Source organism: Dreissena polymorpha, chromosome 2 (assembly GCF_020536995.1).
Source record: "Dreissena polymorpha isolate Duluth1 chromosome 2, UMN_Dpol_1.0, whole genome shotgun sequence".
NCBI lineage: Eukaryota > Metazoa > Mollusca > Bivalvia > Myida > Dreissenidae > Dreissena > Dreissena polymorpha.
This window is the reverse complement of record NC_068356.1, coordinates 51,576,542-51,595,105: the sequence shown is the minus strand read 5'-3', so window position 1 is coordinate 51,595,105 and position 18,564 is coordinate 51,576,542. Positions and strand designations below refer to the sequence as shown.

Below are 18,564 nucleotides of genomic sequence, written 5' to 3'. Positions count from 1 at the left end.
TCCGCCACAAGTGTTTACATTTGAAATGTTTTTGTAAATGCGTAATGGTCTTTGGACGTTCACGTTAAATCTGGCGGCATATTTCCTTTTATTTTATTGTTATGAGAATTTTTACTGTTTGCACCAACATATAATTTCAACACGTATAACTATGTGGGATGAATAATAAGGTAAAACTTGACGTCGACTAGTTTCTGATAATCCGTCCAAAGTTCGAATTTATCCAGCAACAAACAACATTGCGTGCTCAATCCTTTCAGCACAATAAACTTCACATCCCGACGATTTTAATCATTTCTGAACACAGCAATTGCCATTTGCTAATTGATTAGGCTTAATTTTACTAATTCCATTGCCGTGTACGCGGAATCGGTTTGGTATTTATTAACTCCGGAAGTGTGTATCAGTGTGTTGCTAGGCCGAATCGTCAGCCATTGTTTCCGGTTGATACGGACGCACTGAGGCGAAACTGATTATTCAAATTAAAATGTTCAATTTTAGTTTTGATGAAACACCGACCTATATAAACAGGCAGTCTCTAGTGAATCAAAAGTTTTACTCGTTCTTTCGTGACAGCAGCCGGATTTGTTTAGTTACGAATATAAGTACAATTTTTATTGCACCGTTTTTGAAAAGCTTATATTTTGGAAATAAAATACTGGGGTAAGTTGTCTATTACTATATAAACTATTATTTGAGTGACTGTTTCAACATATCTGTATATTTAAGTGGATCGTTTAACAAGAAACATAGTAACAATAAGAACTTGATATGTTTCTAAATAGTTGTAACTTTAACATTGAATCAGATATATAGCGTTCGCTTCGCATTTAAATCTATAAAAAATGTTTAATACATAAAACTAGAATTGTACATATTTCAGAGACTATGTCATAGGTTTCAATTAGTTTTTACATATCATTGATGATCTGTGCCTATTTGAAATTATATTGAAGAAGAATGCACACATACCATGAACACCGTTGTATAAATTGACGTGTGTAATGATTACGAAAATTAGCCATTTAAACGAAAAGCTAAAAACACAAGGAAAGTGTAAAGCACATGGAGTATTGTCATTTCGATTACTATTGTATACAATTAAATTAATGTCGAGCTGGTTTACTTAGCATGATTGAACGATATATTAATTTAAATTTTTAATTTATTTTGAGCCAAAAACCTACGTATCATAGGTTTTCATCTGGCTATGTTATACATGTTATTTTCTTGTAGAAAATATTTTACTTGTAAATACTTTGATCAAAAAATATTATAGAGAAGAAGACTTCGGAAAAACAACAAAATGGTTTACACAACATATAAACTAGCGCGACTTGCGAATATTTAGTTTTATAGATTAAAAACTATTTAAAATCTGAACAAAATATTACTTCTTTTTTTCAGAATTCACCAATTAACGGATAATGCATCATCTTTTCTTCAATATTAAACTCCTATTTATTGTGACTGCTAGTTTTATGGTGATGTCATCCGCAAAGCCCACATTTTTGAGGCCATCAGGTAAAAATACGATATTGATGTATAAAAAAGTGTATCCGTTTTGTTCATATCACTTCAACAGAAACTTTAAATAGCTTGTCCCAGTACTATGATTCATCAGTATTATCATTAACATGCACATTAAATAAAACTATTTACCATGAGTAGGATTACCAATTTACCATTTATTGAAAATGTATTAGAGAGCATACGATACTTTTGTTAATTCAATTAAGTTAATGCCATATGTACGACCTGCGTACCACACTTTTCTGATTGATAATTTCTGTTAATGATATGCCGCGTGTATATACCAAACGCTCGTTGCATAAATAATAACAAACACCAGAGAAGCCTTTTGCGAATTGGTGCGAGCTAAATTTTAGTGACGAAACGTAATTATGGCTTTAAATGCTAAATAAACACCACTTACAAAACAGTGCGTCTATGACTACAAATGTCATGGACACAGTGTATGGCTCTACAAAATAATGACTTTACGAATCAAACAGTATCCGATGTAGATCATTGGCGGTGAAACAAATATTTTAATGAACATATAAGTTGAGTTGTTCTTATTATTTAAATAGAACGTATTATGGGAATAAAAGTGAGGGCGGTCCAGTCGAACGACGTCAGCTCAGTAATTAGAAGCGTTTAAATCGGATCATCATGTAACTTGGAATTAAACTTTCTGGGCATAATATTTCGGCCAAGTTTGATAACCAGCAAGGTCACATTAAGCATTATAATAAATTGAAGGCATATTTAACTTGTCTGCTCTTTTAACTCGTTACTTACAATCGGATCGTCATGAAACTTGGGGGTACTATTTGTAGGCAGATAATGTCAACCAAGTTGCATAAAAAACTAAATTGCATGACGCATGCCTTAATAAAAGGCTTATTAATTGGTATAATTTTGCAAAATTAATGCTTTCTGCTCTCTTATAGGCGGTTTACAGTAAATAACACAATCACAACATTACAGCTGACTATAATACAATTCGCAGCGAGTAAGATCTTGATGATTAGCGAATATTGATACGATATACAAGCTGATTTATGTCTTGCTGATATTGCTGGGTATTGATCGTAATTTAAACAATAATATAAATAATAAAGGGTATACACGGCGAAAAGTACCGGTCTCACGCAATGTGCACTATTACGTTCTTTTTAAATGACTAGTGTGTGTTTATTAGACTTCTTGAAAATGCGTGTATAATTATTTAGAAGACGACCAGGTTGATACTACTTTAGCACGATGTTCCAGCCCCTTATACGACCTCACAGTGTGCATGGCGGAAGAAAAGTCTATTTTGTTCGATATTAAAAAATGTGACGGGCTATTGGCGCAAACATTGTTGTGTCTGTCTACCGGAGAAGAAGTGTCTTATGCGGATGAGCAGGATGAAGCGGAAGAAAATGGCGATCAGTTTGTTGTGAAAAGAGGCCTGGGACGATGTATTAATCATTGCTTAAATGGACAGGGTCGAATTAGTTTCATTCAGTGTAAATCTATGTACCATAAGTAACAATAACGTGCAAGTTCGGGCGACTTAATGCGACTACAAATGAATTGTTATGCTCGCTTTCACACTGTTTCCGTGATACCATTGCATTATTTTGAAAATATATGTTTCTACTATTATGTAAGTCTATGCTTCTTAAAACGTATCACCCGTGAAAAAAACTTTATAAAAACATCAAGGAGTATAAATTTGTACATATTTTGCTAACACATATGATACAAATCAAGAATAATGTTAACGTTAAGTTGTCATTCTCAAATTTACCGCAAACATAACACAGTTCTAAACATTTTGTTTCATTTGAATATTTTTGTTAATTCTGCGAATAAACGAATAAAACGATAATAATATATGTTATTATTTTTTATCATAATAACGGGGCTTTTACAATGTGAATATCTGCAAAATAAACAACAATGAAACAGGAAAATACACAACGGAATAATAATCCGTAAAGAAATAATATATACAAATGTGTTCTTTATTTGAAATGTCAAATAATTTTTAATTTACATTGTTAATTATTTATACCGAAACATTTGCCACATAGGCATTTCTACCATAACATGAGGGGTCAGAAAAAGCCATTTATTGTATTTTTCCAACCAGCTCCACCAAGTAAATGGCAACACTCAAACACGAATGAATGGCATTTCATTTTAAATTATTGTTAGATATCACACATTATATATCCAGTGCATTTGTGCGCGCGCGTGCATTCGTGTGTGTGTTTAATAATGTAATAATGACAATTGTACCATGACGCTGCAAACATGAATTACACTTTTGCAGAACACAACCTATAGGCTTGAACATATACACAAGATGTTTTTCCTAAAAAGCAAACGATGCCGAATATTGATGGCAATTTAATTATAACATATAGAGGATTTGGTTGCAATTCTTTAAACAGTACGCTCTTTATATTAGAATATCATAGCAGTATATCCGTTTGTTAACAAAATTAAAACGTGAAAATATGTCTTAGATTTAATTCTCAAAAGCTTGGTTTCTAAGTTCAGCATTATTTTAGTATATGAATTTCAAACAACACAAAATCAAGTTATAACTTCTTTATTTAACCTTTCCTTTGCTATAACAAATGACTAGAACATATGGACTAGGTTAAAATGATTAAACTTTTCAATAAGAACAACATTTCAGTCGGAGAAAATGAGCCACAACATCAAAGATACGAAACTACATGTAAATCAGGAATGATTACTCGAAGGGGCCTTCCTGATTTTAAGTAGCTGACAGTTAATGCAAGATTATTATAATCAATAGTGAGCAAAGCCGCAACATTAATCGCAATGTTATCCAAATCTGAATGTAATCGCAATGTTATCCAAATCGGCAAAGTTCCGCAATGTAAAGCAATTCCGCAATATGCAAATCCGCAATGTAATGCAATTCCGCAAAGTGACTAACTATCAAAATAAAAGCCAAATAAGAGCTGGGAGTTACCTATATCCGAGCAAAACCCATCTCCACAAAAACCTATTTTTTGTAATAAACTATTTTATTGTAATAATCAGAAGGTTACCACCCAAGTATGGATTTATACTCAGCAATCCTAAGACAACTGGCCACACAAAAGTAGCACCCTAAACTTATTATAATATTGAAATTTCCAAAATTGTGCCTCCCAAAAGGAGTCTGTCAGCTACTTGATTTTTTCCGCCACAAGAAATTTTCGCAAGAAAATATATCCGCCAAAATAAAATACATAGCGTTATCAAGTACATATCGAATGAATGTGTGAAACTTTTATGAGTTTATAAATCTTTAAATTGATATTGTATGTTAATATCCGACCGATTTTATTAGAGAACTTCAAAACTAAAGTTTAAGCTATTTATAAGTCGCAAAATTCAATTCATTGACTGTACATTAGAAATATATGAATAGTATGCATGCGACATGTATGAATGTTCTTTGTCGATGTTTATTTCAGTTTATTCCTGATACCAACTTAGTATTTATCAATGGTACTTTTGCAATAAATTGTCCAATACATTCATAGAGAACAAAAATGGCCCTTCATTTTAATTTTGTGTTGAAATCATGAATAAGTCTTTTTGAATCATGAACAATACTATTAAATATTCAATAAACAATTGCACGGTATTTTGTAAAATGGGTTTTTAACGTTATTTAGCCCAATGTGCTTGGTACATTAACAATTGATAATTAATTGTCTATTGTATTGTATTGTACTGCTAAAATTCCAAGCCAGATTCGTCTGAATCATGTAAAATTTCACAGTATGTGACACAGCGGAGCACTGCACACTGTTAACACAATGCCTATTAAATATAAATTAAATATTTACTACACTACAGCGAAATAATTGCAAATTTATGCAATGATGGATTAGCTGATTGCCTGGAATTGACTCGTCAGTGTAAATCAACATATGCACATCAACTGGTCTGCCTATCTGTCCACCAAGGCTATTTGTTGTAACTTTTATCGGACCGCTGTTAGCAATTTTACGCCGCCCACCGCTGAAAACATATTTGCATAACTACCACTGGTATATGGAAAGACAAATAAAACACGTTTGGTCCTGCTAATGATATGATTACTATGCATTTTAATAGAATACAAAAACGTATGCATATCACTTTAATATTTTATAAAATACTAACTTACTATAGTAATATTTTACTGTATTTATAAAACCATTTGTTCCTTTTGTTTGCAACCACGTCTAGGGTGTTCTCCACGACTTGACCCACACCACTCTTAGTTGACGGATGCACCCGCAGTTTAGGTCTTTGTTCGTTAGATACTCTTGAATTGTTTTATAAATACCTACACAAACATAGCATTATATTTCTGTATTTTATAACAATTATGTCTAATTATAATACAGTACGTACGTTGTTGTATTTTGCGTGTTAATTAGTTCCTTCAATACATTAAAACCAAAAAAAAAACACCCATTGACGATTCGGTATTTTCAAAACTAAAGACACAGGTGATTTATAAACTTGACAATAATAATAATTAACCGTAGCACGGAAACCATTATCTACGCTGCAGAACTAATAAAAGCCCCGTATACACTGACACTTACTGCTGGTCGTAAGCATAATCTTCAGGTGGTTCAAGACATAGGTCCAACATAAGCCTGGGATTACATCCCCTGCTGGAAGTGTCCTCCCAATATCTACAGGTGCTCCTGTAAATAACCACATATACATGTGTCGCGCTCTTAGAAAATGGGTTAAAACGCATGTGCGTAGAGTGTCGACAGTTTGTGCTGTTATTAAATTGGCGTTTAGAGCAATTTTATTCTTAGTAAAACTCAAGTTAAACGGAAAGTGCCGTCGCTGATTAGCATGTGCGTACTGCACTGGCTAATCTTTGTGGACACTCTATGAACATGCATTAAACTACCTTTCCACAGAGCAAGTCGCAAATTATGCGCTAGTTTATATAAAGTAGTTGTACACACTTTCTATTGGGAAATGTTTATCGTATCATATGTACGTGACATACCCATTTACTGTCGCCTATTTGTATACAAACACTGTATCTATATATGATGTTCACTCTATACAATACATATATACAGTACATATTTTGTCGGATCCAAGATTTGCAGCAACGATATATGCGCGTTATAATATCGGCATGATTTAAAACACAAGCAAGATGTTACATTTAGTCATAAGTCCAGTATAGTTAATTGGCTGTATGGTGTCATAATTATGAATAACTCTATTACTGAGACTAATTACCTGAAACTGTTCTTACAATCCAGTTTTTGTATGATTTTTCATCTTCGCTGAAGCATGTAACCCATCGAACAAACCTTGGCACATCTGAGATATTCACACCGCTGCGCAATACAAGCAGAACTCTCAGTTTGCCTTCATCAACATCAGCAGTCAGGCATTTCATGAGATTAAATGAAAACACACCGGCTTTCAGTGATTCCTTCGAGACAATAACTATTATCCAGCCTGTTCGACTGTCAACTTCTAAGAGCCTGCTGGAATTCCCTGTTGCGCGTTCATGTCGAATAATATGTTTATCTAGCTCTCGTGCAATCTCGTCACGAGAATCGTTATCAATATCAAAACAGGATATGAAAACACTCTCCTGGAATAAATTGGGATGTCAATGTGTAAAATTAAAACCTCTACTTTCTAGTCTTTTATTTTATGCTTTCCGGTGGTTTATAGAGAAATATCAGTGATTTAAAACTGATAATTTCACTGTTTCAAACAATGAAAATTATCAGTGAAAATTATCGGTGATTTTTACTGTTTATGTTAAATGACGTCATTTTTTGACGAAATGACGTCATTTTCCCAGCGAAATTCTTTAGTTTAACTCTTAAATAATTTATATAAACTGTGAAAAAAAACATAAAATAAAAAGAAAGATTGTTGGGTCCGGTGGAATATTGATTTTAATTCACTCGTGATCATATAAAATATATATTTTCACTCGTGGCTGTGCCACTCGTGAAAATATTATTTTCTATGATCACTTGTGAATCAGAATCGATAATCCATCGAATCCAACAAATATCTTCTATATTATCTTAAAGCGGGTATATACGATTTTTATATGTGTTTAATTGTAATATATTGATAAAATATGTTCCAATAACACAAAATAGGCAAGAAAAATTATACATTTAAGCCGAATTTCATAAAATGCAGCAAAGACAAATTAGCGCCCCGAGCCGATAATGACGTACATATTTTCCTACAATAACCGAAGCATTCGTCTTTGTATTAGGATCGGAGATAGTGTTCGTGTGTCGTATGAATAGATATCGTTGCAGGAATTCAAATAAACCCTTAAACTAAGTTTAGATGCACATCGTACATGTATGGTATACATGCTGGCGAATTCGGCTGTACAGCCGTTTTCATTTTCAGAATTAAATATCTGGCTTATTTCGCATTTTTCGACACATGTTCTTCTTAACTTTTATTTTAATTTATATTGAAATATATATATAATACGTTTTTTACACAGTTTATATAAATGCATAAATATTTGACAAAATCGTATATACCCGCTTTAACAAAACCCAGACAAGTGTTCAATAATAAAGTGTTTAATATTGTTCAGGTAATGTAATGTACAATAGAATTACAACTTATTTAATTTGTCTAATATATTTTGTCAATATGATATTTGCATTTGTGAAGGGTTTAGCTTTAGGAATTTAGCTAAGTCCATGTAGGCATTTCTCTTGTTTTTGTTATCTAATTGCAAACGAACATTTTAGCCGTTCTTATAATGGAAAAACGAGGTTATCGTCCTAACTCCTACTTTATAGTGAAGTTCTTGGTAAAGTGACATGACTGAGTATTATGTTTATGTGTACCAACATATACACATTACATATAAGTAAACATATCAAGTATTGGTAAATAATAAAACTGTGTGCTTGTTAAGCAAAATACACATCAAATACACCTGTGATAAAACATTTGAATTTGCTAGTTGGCTACCTTTGTGGGCACTGACCTTTTTAATATCGGAAATAACTCCAGCTCTAATTTGAGCAGTTCCTTTCACAGCTGTTTTGTCAGCGTTTGCCGTAGCAGCCTTACATAACGCGACAGGAATATAGTTTTCATCTAAAATATATATTTCATTGTATCGTATTGCATTGTATCAGTAAACATATTCATAGTAATTATTCTTAAAATCGTCAAAACATTATGGGTTATAAGAGGTATTGTTACAAATTCACTTCGCATCAAAATATATTACTAAACCGAATATTCGATATATGCTTCCAGACAAATTCATCTATAAAACAATACTATTATATTTAAGCGACTGGATTTCAATCGCGACATGAACTGTATAGATCTATCCCTCTTATTATATTTGTCTTGTCAAGTTGTGTCATAATATATTAACGTTATAAACCTTCACATTGGATTATTTCCAAGAAGTCAGCCCATCCATTCGCATCGATTATCTGCTTATATGCTTGGCAGAATCTCTGATGCTCAAGAGCAACATTAATTCTGCCAAGATGCTGCTTTGAAAGATGAGATATGGCAGTCAGCACTGTTGGTACCTGGGCACAAACGTACACCTCGTTCTGAAAATTGAAGCTGATACAAGCAAAAGTTCAAGTGGCTAGGCTTGGCCAACCGACCACCGGATAAAAAACAAGAGATTGCCAAGCAATATGGTCCTCTACTGGTGAAATTCCACCATTTTAAGAATAGTGTTTGTTGTCAAAGCAACAAGAATTCTTGACGTAGGAACAAAATGAAATGACGTGCATAATGTCCATATTGCAATCTATCCATGTTTCAAGTTTCATGAAAAAATATGAAGAACTTTTAAAGTTATCGCATTTTCCAGAAAAGTGTGATGGACTGAGAGACAGATTGACAGACTGACAGACAGACAGACGGACAGACAGACTGACAGACAGACTGACAGACGGAGCGCAAACCATAAGTCCTCTCGGTTTCACCGGTAGGGGACAATTAAGCACTTGTCTCGAATGTTTACGGATAAGTACATATGTCCTGAATATGGCTTCGTATTTATTTTATATCTGACAGGTATGAAAAAACACAAGTTCAGTTATGATACCAATATAAATGTCAACTCACACATATACACATGTTTAATAATATCAGTCAACCCTAGCGTATGGGCGTAATGCATAAGAAATATCACGACCTTCGCCTCTTTTTAGGGATTTCAGAGATTTCTTCACAACATGTCATGTCAACATGGGTTGATCCTTTTAGAGTTTGAAATTATTTCTTAGATGGTAATACAGTTTGAAACAGCACATACATATTTGTCTTAACATAACACGTTCATTTGTTTCAAAAGGATGAAACACGAAACTAAAATTATATCAACGTCGCTGATAATTAAAATATATAATTTAATCACACATTTCCCTCGGCTATGATAACCATATTTAACATAAAAATATAATGCATGTTTCAGCATTCTAAAATCTTTGTAAAACGTGTGCGCATGCTGTAAGTATTTATATAATTATACATGATACCAGTTTGCACAAACATGTTGACAATTAAAAAAAAAAGAAAAACAGTTTAACTCGATTGCAAGAAAATTGAGTTTTCTATTTTTGATCGGATTTAATTATTTTTATCCGTTAAACCTATTAATGAAATTATATACTTACGTTCGCGTGCTTTATCTTGTTGATTGTAACGACATATCCTCTGCTGTTACCCGCGTGTATTCTCTCAAACTTAAATGCATCCACATCCGAAATGACAATGTCTGCTGTTGAATCTGATGGAATCGGATGGAAGTTGCTGTGGGACAGTGTATGTTTTTGGTACAACCAGCAGAAATTTTTCAATCATTAGTTTATATTGTTTTCTGTAATCATCGCATTTCTCCGACCAATTCTTGTTCTTTGCAAACTCTAAAAAGATTGAATGCTCATATAACGATATAGTTAGATTACAAGTGTCATATTACGAATAGGCAAGAGTATTCCGAATTGTGAAGGACAACGATTTTTAAAGAACATCAAGATTAAACAATGATGAACACATGCACAATATTAATAACAGTACCTTCAACAATCCCTTATATAGGATCATATACAGATTAAAGTTATTCAACTATATTATTTTATCAAGATTCAAATAGAGTTAAAGGGAAGTTTATAACATACAATTTCGGGCTAATATTTTCTATACAAGAACAACATCCATAAATCTGCTGAATCTATTTTAAGCTACAATGACTTTCATCAAGATCATCTACACATAAAGTTAATTCATTATCAAACGTGTGAGATCCAACTAGTGAAAGAGGACTTGAAAAAACAAGCGCCAATTGACCATATATTTTATAATTGTAAAACAGGCTTTAATCATGTACAATAGTGTTGCTGCAAAAGTTCCGATTTTAAAGATCATCAAAATATTAAGGTCCTAACAGATGGAAAGTTTGTGCAAGCCCCTCCAAGCATTTAATGGGACTGTATAGTATTAGATGCATAAACAACAAAAGGGCCGTATTTAACCATACCTCCTCGTAAATAAATTCATTTCTTTACAATCATCTCCACATTGAGGTCATTTAACTGTACAATCTTGAGGGCAAAACAATCGAATAATAAACAGGAGGCCGAAGCACAAGCTTAATGGGACTATATATTTTACAGAGGAAACAACTAGTGCAACAAATTAGCAAAAGCTCGTTGCAGCCGCCTTTCTTTACGATCATCAAAACAATAGTCATTTGACTATGATAATGAGCAGGATTCAAAAATATAATTAAAAAACACAAACTTCGGGACGAACGTACAAATGGACGCACGGGCGGACCGAAAAGGTCAATTCTTAATAAATTTTATTTCTTTAATTACAACCGCCCACCTGGTCTGATTTTCAAAGCAAATCAAATTATGCCGGTAGCTGCAGTTACACATAGAAAGACTGAACCTGTAACTTGAACCAGAGTTATTTACGAAATATTTAAATGTAAAATCGACAAAACTTCTTAGCACAACGCAACTAAATTTAATCGTTATAAATGGCAGTTCAATTTGTTTTAATTACTTTTAATATAAACATTTTTAGATGCATTTTTTAGCTAAATAATATTTTTTTCATAGGAATGATGATATAAAACTAAACACGGAGCAAGTAGGTATCCTTTGGATAAAAAAGGATTACCATAAGAGTTTATTAGTTATGTTTTTTTTATTAAAACGACAAGCTTTAACACACCATACCAGAGGCGAATTATGGCGCATGCATCATAATGTACCATGAGTCATTTTGTCAAATCATACATAATGCCTTATACCTTATTATGACGCATACCTCATCCCATAATTTGTCATTGGTTACAATGCCCAAGGACTGATAAGCATTCATACCGCATTATGCGCAATAAAACACCATATAAGTTGACTCAAAATGTCTAGTTAGCCTTGTGCAACAAACGGTGTGTTATAGGCAAATCTAGTTAATTGACTTTGCAATATATTTAATGTTAAAAAATATGTAAGACTTTGAGATTCAACAACATTTAGCCATACTGCAATCTTGAACAGGTAAACTTTTGAAAACAGTGATAGTGTAGACATATGACAGACATGGCAATTGTGACTCATATCCTTTTTCAAATTTAATATTCTTATGGTGGTTATTTGTAATCAAAATACGTCTCATCGAAAATGTACACAAAACATATAAACTATGGACTACATGAGTATGTACAAAATGCATGGGGAAAAACGAGTTTACCTTCAGCAACATAACACATGTAGCCGGATAAGTGGGAATGAACCAAGCCAAGATGCAAGTTTCCCGCTGGTAATTCTTCGTCCAAACACACTGGAGCTGGAACAATAATATTATCTTTGGTCAGATCGCAAACACAAATACCATCTGTTATTAAATTATATTCAATTATCAGATCAAATACAAAATTAAAATCTATTATTAAGTATTATTAAATACACATATTATTATGATTAAAAAAAGAGTTTTGTTTTAATACAATTTCTAACAATTCGCAGGGTGAAAGCAAAAATATGTGAAAATTGGTAAAAATTTATGTGTGTTGCCAATTTCAAAATAATAACATTAGCAGCATTACACAATATCCCATGGTATATTTTAATGCGTTCAGTCAATTTATAGTTATGTATATTGAGGACATAGTTGATTTCACCATTAAATGTTCATTAAATGTTCAAAAGAAGTATCAATCGTTTGGCTGTATTTATGTTATAAAACATGTACAAAGTTTACTTTAGGCTACTTGACATTGAGAACTTTTGCTGATTCGTTTAAACATAAGGTATGAATTAAAAGGTCATACTTACTTTTTAGTTGTTTGAGAAGCCTTTCATATCTCTGCCATTTATTGAGGTCGACAAACGTCTTGGGCGTCAACGACAGCAATCCAGTTTTCAGAAACCCAACATCTTCACGTCGATTCCCTTTGTATGCGACCAAAAGTCGCATTCGATTTTCGACAATAATATTTTCTAATGCAGACAAAACTTCAAATGTGAACCATCCTTTTGAAGCAGATTGGTCTGTTATAAGAATAATGATTCTGTCATTCGTATTTATTGAATTGTTAATGGTTTTAAGAGGAGTTTCGGTAGTTTCGGGTCCGCCAATCCTTATTTCATCGTCGGTTTGACATTTGTATCCACTATTCTTTTCAATAAAGAACCTCAATGTTTCTGCCTCTTTTTTAGACTTTTCGTTTGCGCCTTCACTGTCATAAAATATAATCGCTTTTGCATTATTTTCACCGGACGCCATGAGTACACAGGAGCATATATATTGAAATCAGTTTAGTTGAAAAATATTCCAGATTTCAATTCAATATAAATAATCCATATATCCAGTCCAAATCACAATACCAATGTATTAAATTTGATTAATATCAGTCTATGTGACAAATATGAAATCGAAACCAAAACTACTTTTATTATTTTCCCAGTTACTATAAATACACACATACGGATACACACCACGGATCGATACATTATAAACACCGAATGAAGAAGTTTATGTTAGCTTAACAACTATGACAATTGCGATAAAAAAAATAAAAATGTATGTCATGTAACAGTTTTAAATTGTTAAATAATGATTGATCAAATAATTTAAATTTTAAGGCGCTTTTAAGGCGCTTCATAATACACAATTTAACTAAATATACTCGCTATTTAATATGATCCCAGTATTGTTTTGTTTTCTTCTTCGCCATACTTACATTTCTTATACTACTTCTACGACTAATTATTTTAATAAAACATTATCATCCTCACCATAATAATCATCATCATCATCAGCAGCAGCAGCAGCAGCAGCAGAAACAACAACTACAACATCATCATCAACATCATCATCATCATCGTCGCCGTCGCCGTCTTCGTCGTCGGCGTAATCATCATCATAATTATCGTCATCATCAACAGCAACATCAACAATGTCATCATCATTATCATCATCATCATCAACAACAACAACATCAACAACATCATCATTATGAATTTATCATCATCATTGTCGTCGTCGTCGCCGTCGTCGTCGTCGTAATCATCAGCATCATCATCATCAAACTCATCAGCATCATCACCATCGTTATCATTACCATCTCGTTCGTGCTCTTCTTTCTTTTCCTCTAATGTGGTTTGATCATAAGCAACATCACCATTATCAGCATCATTATTATCATAATTATAATTATTATAATCCTAATTATCATAATAAAAAATAATGTTTTTTCTCATGCAACGAATAATGGTAAAATATGGATAATAATATATGTTAACAGTATATTTGAAAGGCGAACTATGGACATCTTTAGTAAAGAGATTTTCATTGATTGAATCATCCTATTGCACGCATATACACTCTAGGAAATTATATTTAAAAATTGTCCTGTTTGTTTAATAAAGATAAACTTTTCTTTAAATGTCAACGGTTGAGAATTAAATACATACTCAGTATCAATTACAAACGGCATATCGCACTTGTTCCATTTCGTTCAATATGTAACAATAGCTACTCATTATCACACACAAGTTTTTACCCGAATTTAAAATCAATATGAACCGCGATCTGAGATAAAGGGGCTTAAATGCATTTGCGTAAAGTGTCTGTCCGCCTAAACTGGATCTTGGCTAAGAAGATACTTTATTTAAACAGAAAATATCATAATATAGGTTTGGTCATTGATGAGCCGGTGCGAACTGCATAAGCTTATCTGTGAGGACACTTTACGTAAATAGTTTAAACCCACTTTTTTACACGGCCCGTATATATGTTGTTGTATGTATGTGTGTGCTTGCTTGTCGCTCTGGTGTGTAATATGTAGAGAATAATGTGTTACGGTCTGATCTTTGTTTATCGCATCAGATGTGGCTTACAATAAAAAGCGGCGAGGATTGCTGTTTTTTGTTAATCATACACCTACGTCCTTATTTTAAAAGAAACACAAATAAAACAGGCTGCAAAGTAGCAGCTTTAGCCGGAATGAATATGAAATTTGATGTTCGCTATGTTAATAATAACATCATGTGCTTAATATTTGTGAAATACGTTGTTTGTGGTTGTTGGTGTGTTTTATTTCTAAAATATATTATTTATTGGTATCAAACTGTTTGTTTTTTAAACTTGATATAGTGACTCATTTATTAAATATTTCGGCCATAGGCTTTTTTCAATAAACGATTTTACACAAAATTTCACATAGCGTTTTCTTTTGTTGACAATATCGGAAGTAAATATATGACGTAACGTCACCAGACGTGAACACGACGATACGCGCCAAACTCTTAAGTCACTGCATTATATGCATTATATGTTGTTTATATATGAGTTGTGTTCTGAGAAAACCGGGCTTAATACATGTGCACACAGTGTCATGCCAGACCCGCCTATGCAGCCCGCACAGGCTAATCAGGTACGACACCTTCCACCTTAACTTGATTTTCGGTAAGGAGCGACTTCCTAGAAGCTAAAAAATATCATATAAGCGGGAAGTGTCGTCCCTGATTAGCCTGTGCGGACTGCACAGGCCAGTCTGTGTTTGTTGTTTGGTTGAAGCTTATTATATTGTTCCAGAAATGACGATTTTGTACTTGATTCCAAGTAATATGGCCTACCTCGATTAAATAAATATATCAGGCATCATTATATCGGACAGACGTTAATGTAGTGGTTTGCTAACTACTGGATTGATATGACAATGAAAACATACTTTTGGAAAAATCCCTTTATTTAAAATATGCAAAGTTGAATTCTTAAACTTTATTAATGGTTATATGTTAACATATTTTAAACAACTTAAATTGTTTTATATAACATAAAACATATTAAATAATGTTAATTTACATGAATCTGTTATAAATATCAGTACGACTCATTTCAATAAATTCAACGGTGTATACACATTGTCTTGTGCATTTAAGATTTTACGCACACATATAAGAAAAATACGTTGCCACTCGTTTGGGTAATTTTATTGGAAATTTCAACAGCTCAAAACTGAACGCGCATGCTCTGTAATATAATGGTAAACAGTCGCATTCCATAAATTTGACTAGGCAGTATGAGATGGATGCATATTTATTTGCTTGCGTTGCAAGAAGCGGTATAGTTAGCTCACTCGCTAGTGAAAGTTGTTTACAATGGGGTTTTCCCATAGTAAGGCGTATAAACATATAGGTTAAACTGAACTATGCGGATATCTCTGGATTAGAGTAAGGCCTATATACATATAGAATAAACTGAGCTATGCGGATATCTCTGGATCACAGTATGGCCTATATACATATAGAATAAACTGAATTATGCGGAGATATCTGAATCAGAGAAAGGCCGATATACATATAGAATAAACTGAATTATGCGGATATCTCTGGATTAGAGTAAGGCCTATATACATATAGAATAAACTGAATTATGCGGATATCTCTGGATCACAGTAAGGCCTATATACATATAGGTCAAACTGAACTATGCAGATATCTCTGGATAACAGTAAGGCCTATATACATATATAATAAACTGAACTATGCGGATAACTCTGGATCACAGTAAGGCCTATATACATATAGGCCAAACTGAACTATGCAGATATCTCTGGATCACAGTTAGGCCTATATACATATAGAATAAACTGAACTATGCGGATATCTCTGGATCACAGTGAGGTTTTATACATATAGGTTAAACTGCACTATGCAGATATCTCTGGATCAGAAGCATATTGTATTTATGAGTATGCATTACATTACAGTACCACACCAATCATTCAGTTTGTGTTTGTCATACAATACATTTATTAGTAGTCAGGTTACGGCAAAGCTTTCTTGAATTGTATGAATTACAAATATACAGGACACGAACGTCACGAGTTAATAAGGTAATGCCGTTCAGGAGGACATGTCAGTTCATCCAATAAATGCCAATATGAAATAATGCACTTAATAGTGTTTTATAATGATTTACCAAAGTTAAGGTAGCGCACCTCTAATGGGCACATATCCAAATATAATCTAATTAATTATTTTCTTAATCAGCATCATTTAACCGAACTACATGCAAATTTGTAGGAAGGCTTTCCATGCTTTTAAAAAAAAAAAACGATTTTTTCAAAACCACCCCCACGCTCGGCTTTTGTCCAGTTTATTTTCACCCCTGGGGTATATAAAAGTTCCATAATTCATTTAAATTTCCAAATATGGGCATGCAGTTGGTGTGTACAGATGCTGTAAAGGTGTTAAAAGTATTAACAAGATGAAATAAGTATTCTTTTACAGACATTTATTTTTTACAAATTTTTATCTATGGAAGAGCGCCATGAAATATGAGTGATTACAGCCAAGTACAAATTGGGTCGGTTAAAAATAAAGTGTCATAAAATTCAAAATAGTATCATTTAAGTCATATTTAAAACTTTGTTTTTATAGAAACACTATATACAGCTTAAATACCAAGAAATAGACAGATTTACCGTTTACTTTTTGAAATAAAAATAAAATTGCAACATGCATGGTTCATATTTTTTAGCAGAATATCACCCAATTTAGCCATAAAGTTGTTTTAATTTTAAATTGAAGAATGTTTATAAAAATTTCAACATATTTTATGTAAAACTATTGAGCAGGAATGAAAGCAGTATTATTAAGCTATCCAAAGAAATTATGTTTAGCATACACGCATATCTGATTCTATTAACTGTAACTGAAGAGGCTATATCGACAGACGCTGAAGTACCAAAATTTTCACAATTCAAGCCAAAATATATATACTATCTTCTATGACAAAAGCTTCTATCAATAACACATATTATAAAGAAATTTCCCTATGTTAGATCAATAAATTATTACTATATATCCAATTACATTGACTTTCTATATACAGGTATATACATCAGATATAGGTAACATAGAATACAAGTATCAAACATTATGCTTAAAAAGCAAAGATTATCAATGTCATTCCCTCTCTTCTGTTATACTCAACTGTCAAAGTTCTTGGCATTACACAATTATTATCCCCCTCCATAGGCGGAGAGATATTGTTTTGGTGTTGTCCGTCCGTCCTTCCGTTCGCCCGTCCTTCCGTCTTTCCGTCCGTCCGGGACAATATCTTGGAAGTGCTTTGGCGGATTTCATTGAAACTTGGTATGAGTATATATATCGATAATAGGAGGATGCAAGCCAAATGACATTGTACACCATCTGATAATAACAGTGTTATGGCCCTTTGTATCTTGAAAAAAATGCTTTTTGTGTGTCCAGAGTATTGAAAGTGGTTGGCGGATTTCATTGAAACTTGGTATGAGTGTCCAAAAGCATATTGGCGAGTGATATTAATTGAACGAATTTGCTTGTTGATTTTCAAAATACAAAGCTATTTTCGGAACAACATCTTCGAGCACTTTCTTGTTGGATGACACTCTTGGAAGGCCTTCCGAATTGTTCATCTTAAATACGTCTCGAATCGCATCTTCGCCCCCACGACTATGTAATGTTT

General features: G+C 33.0%; 3 protein-coding genes across 7 annotated transcripts in view; 2 read left to right on the top strand and 1 right to left on the bottom strand.

The window, feature by feature from the left end:
- LOC127867021 (uncharacterized) overlaps nt 1-13,335 on the bottom strand; it is a 443,681-nt gene extending 430,346 nt beyond the window's left edge. Inside the window, exons 1-8 of one of the 2 annotated variants that reach the window (XR_008043221.1) lie at nt 12,882-13,335; nt 12,298-12,393; nt 10,209-10,457; nt 8,954-9,131; nt 8,543-8,655; nt 6,790-7,153; nt 6,123-6,227; nt 5,735-5,857 (exon numbers count right to left, since the gene is read on the bottom strand). Coding sequence is in view for 1 of the 2 variants with exons in the window: in XM_052407947.1 (XP_052263907.1) it covers nt 12,882-13,332 (451 nt within the window). In the remaining variant the exon portion in view is untranslated. Of the gene's footprint in view, nt 1-5,734; nt 5,858-6,122; nt 6,228-6,789; nt 7,154-8,542; nt 8,656-8,953; nt 9,132-10,208; nt 10,458-12,297; nt 12,394-12,881 lie in introns of those variants that run through there. The other variant, XM_052407947.1, reaches the window with a different exon arrangement.
- The window catches only part of LOC127867026 (uncharacterized), a 259,849-nt gene that overhangs the window by 199,788 nt on the left and 41,497 nt on the right, over nt 1-18,564 (top strand). The window lies entirely within an intron of this gene.
- Nucleotides 1-18,564, top strand: part of LOC127867016 (uncharacterized) — a 489,213-nt gene that overhangs the window by 445,019 nt on the left and 25,630 nt on the right. The window lies entirely within an intron of this gene.